This window comes from Cicer arietinum, chromosome 7, assembly GCF_000331145.2.
Source record: "Cicer arietinum cultivar CDC Frontier isolate Library 1 chromosome 7, Cicar.CDCFrontier_v2.0, whole genome shotgun sequence".
Taxonomy (NCBI): Eukaryota; Viridiplantae; Streptophyta; class Magnoliopsida; order Fabales; family Fabaceae; genus Cicer; species Cicer arietinum.
Window position 1 is genome coordinate 53,456,529 of NC_021166.2, and position 1,428 is coordinate 53,457,956.

Below are 1,428 nucleotides of genomic sequence, written 5' to 3' on the forward strand. Positions count from 1 at the left end.
TATATATATATATATATATATATATATATATATGCTAATTATTAATAATTGGGAACTTCAATGATACATTCATAAATATCTTGGTATATTTAATCTTTAAATCAATAAATTAATTATTATTTTTATGAATTAAAGAGCTATTTGTCAACATTTGTATCATTTCATAAGAAAAAATAGTATTTTATTGTTTATAAGTATTATATTAATTTTTTTTATTTTATCATAAAAAATATTTTTTATATTCAATATTCATTATTATAATTTTCAAATGATTGAAAATAGTTTTTTTAATAAAAAAATATTTAACTATCGAATTGATGTATGTACTATACAGTTTATCTAAATAATTATATTAGCTATAATAGTGAATTAAGTTTTGAAGTTGCTTACACTTGTAAACTCTGGCAATCCATGATAGTCTTGAAAGTTAGCAATATCTCTGAACTTATGCACACCTTCAGGAGTGCAAATTGATGCCTTGGGATTATTCTTCATCCATTCTTCAAACAGATCAAAGCAAAGCTAAAAAAATATAAAGAAAAATATGATGCAACTAATTATTAAAAATAAATTATAAATGGATTATATTCAGTGTAATTTGTCTTGTAATATAAATAATTAAACAAACTATATCTCATTGTAGCAATAAATATGATAGCTAATTTCAAAAAACATAAGAACAAATAAGATAATTTCTATATATATATATATATATTCAATATGCATGTATACCTGATTTTCTGCAAGGCCCATTTGGATTACACCTTGAGGATTTGTTGTAGGGTGAAATGGATTTTTCTTATATGCTGTCCACCCATCAAAATATGGAGAATTTTCTCCATGTTGGTCATTGGTTGCAATCTTGGAAAGAAGTTGATAACTCTCACTCCTTAAACTCATGTTTAATATATAGTTGTCTTGAAGGTATAAAATATACTTAAGGTCACTTTAGTTTGAGATCGAAGTAGATTAATGTGATAGCTAGCTTAGATAGCAAGTGTGTGGAAAATGAGAGAGAATGTTGGGTAATTTATAGGGATGGATGTAAAGTTATATAGTAGAAGATTGATGACTAGGAAGACAAGTCTATTTCGAACTTCAAAACCAAAAGAAGACAACAAAAAAATACATAAGTATTAAAATAATGGATTTTATTTTATTTATTTATTTTGAAGAAGAAATCATGGATATTTGTGTTGGTCAATGCAATAAATTGTTTGCGTGTATTCTTATAATTGTGTTAGCTTGTCACGTGTGGAAAAAGTCATGTGAGCTTAGGAGAAAAAGGATTTTCATTTATGCAAAACTTGCTTAGGTTTGCACATAAGTTAGGTATTTGTTCCTTCAATGAAGAAAACTAGTTTAACATGAAATATATAAAGGGATTGTTGTGCCGCAAAAATGTTCCATTTAGAAAATGCATGCGCT

At 25.5% G+C, this 1,428-nt stretch overlaps 1 protein-coding gene across 1 annotated transcript in view; it reads right to left on the reverse strand.

Annotated features, from left to right (window-relative positions):
• Window positions 1-1,013, reverse strand: part of LOC101501866 (1-aminocyclopropane-1-carboxylate synthase 1-like) — a 4,546-nt gene extending 3,533 nt beyond the window's left edge. Inside the window, exons 1-2 of the mRNA XM_004510632.4 lie at window positions 733-1,013; window positions 391-522 (exon numbers count right to left, since the gene is read on the reverse strand). Of these exons, the coding sequence (XP_004510689.1) occupies window positions 391-522; window positions 733-900 (300 nt within the window). The 5' untranslated portion in view covers window positions 901-1,013. The remainder of the gene's footprint in view (window positions 1-390; window positions 523-732) is intronic.
• Window positions 1,014-1,428: the final 415 nt, after the last annotated feature.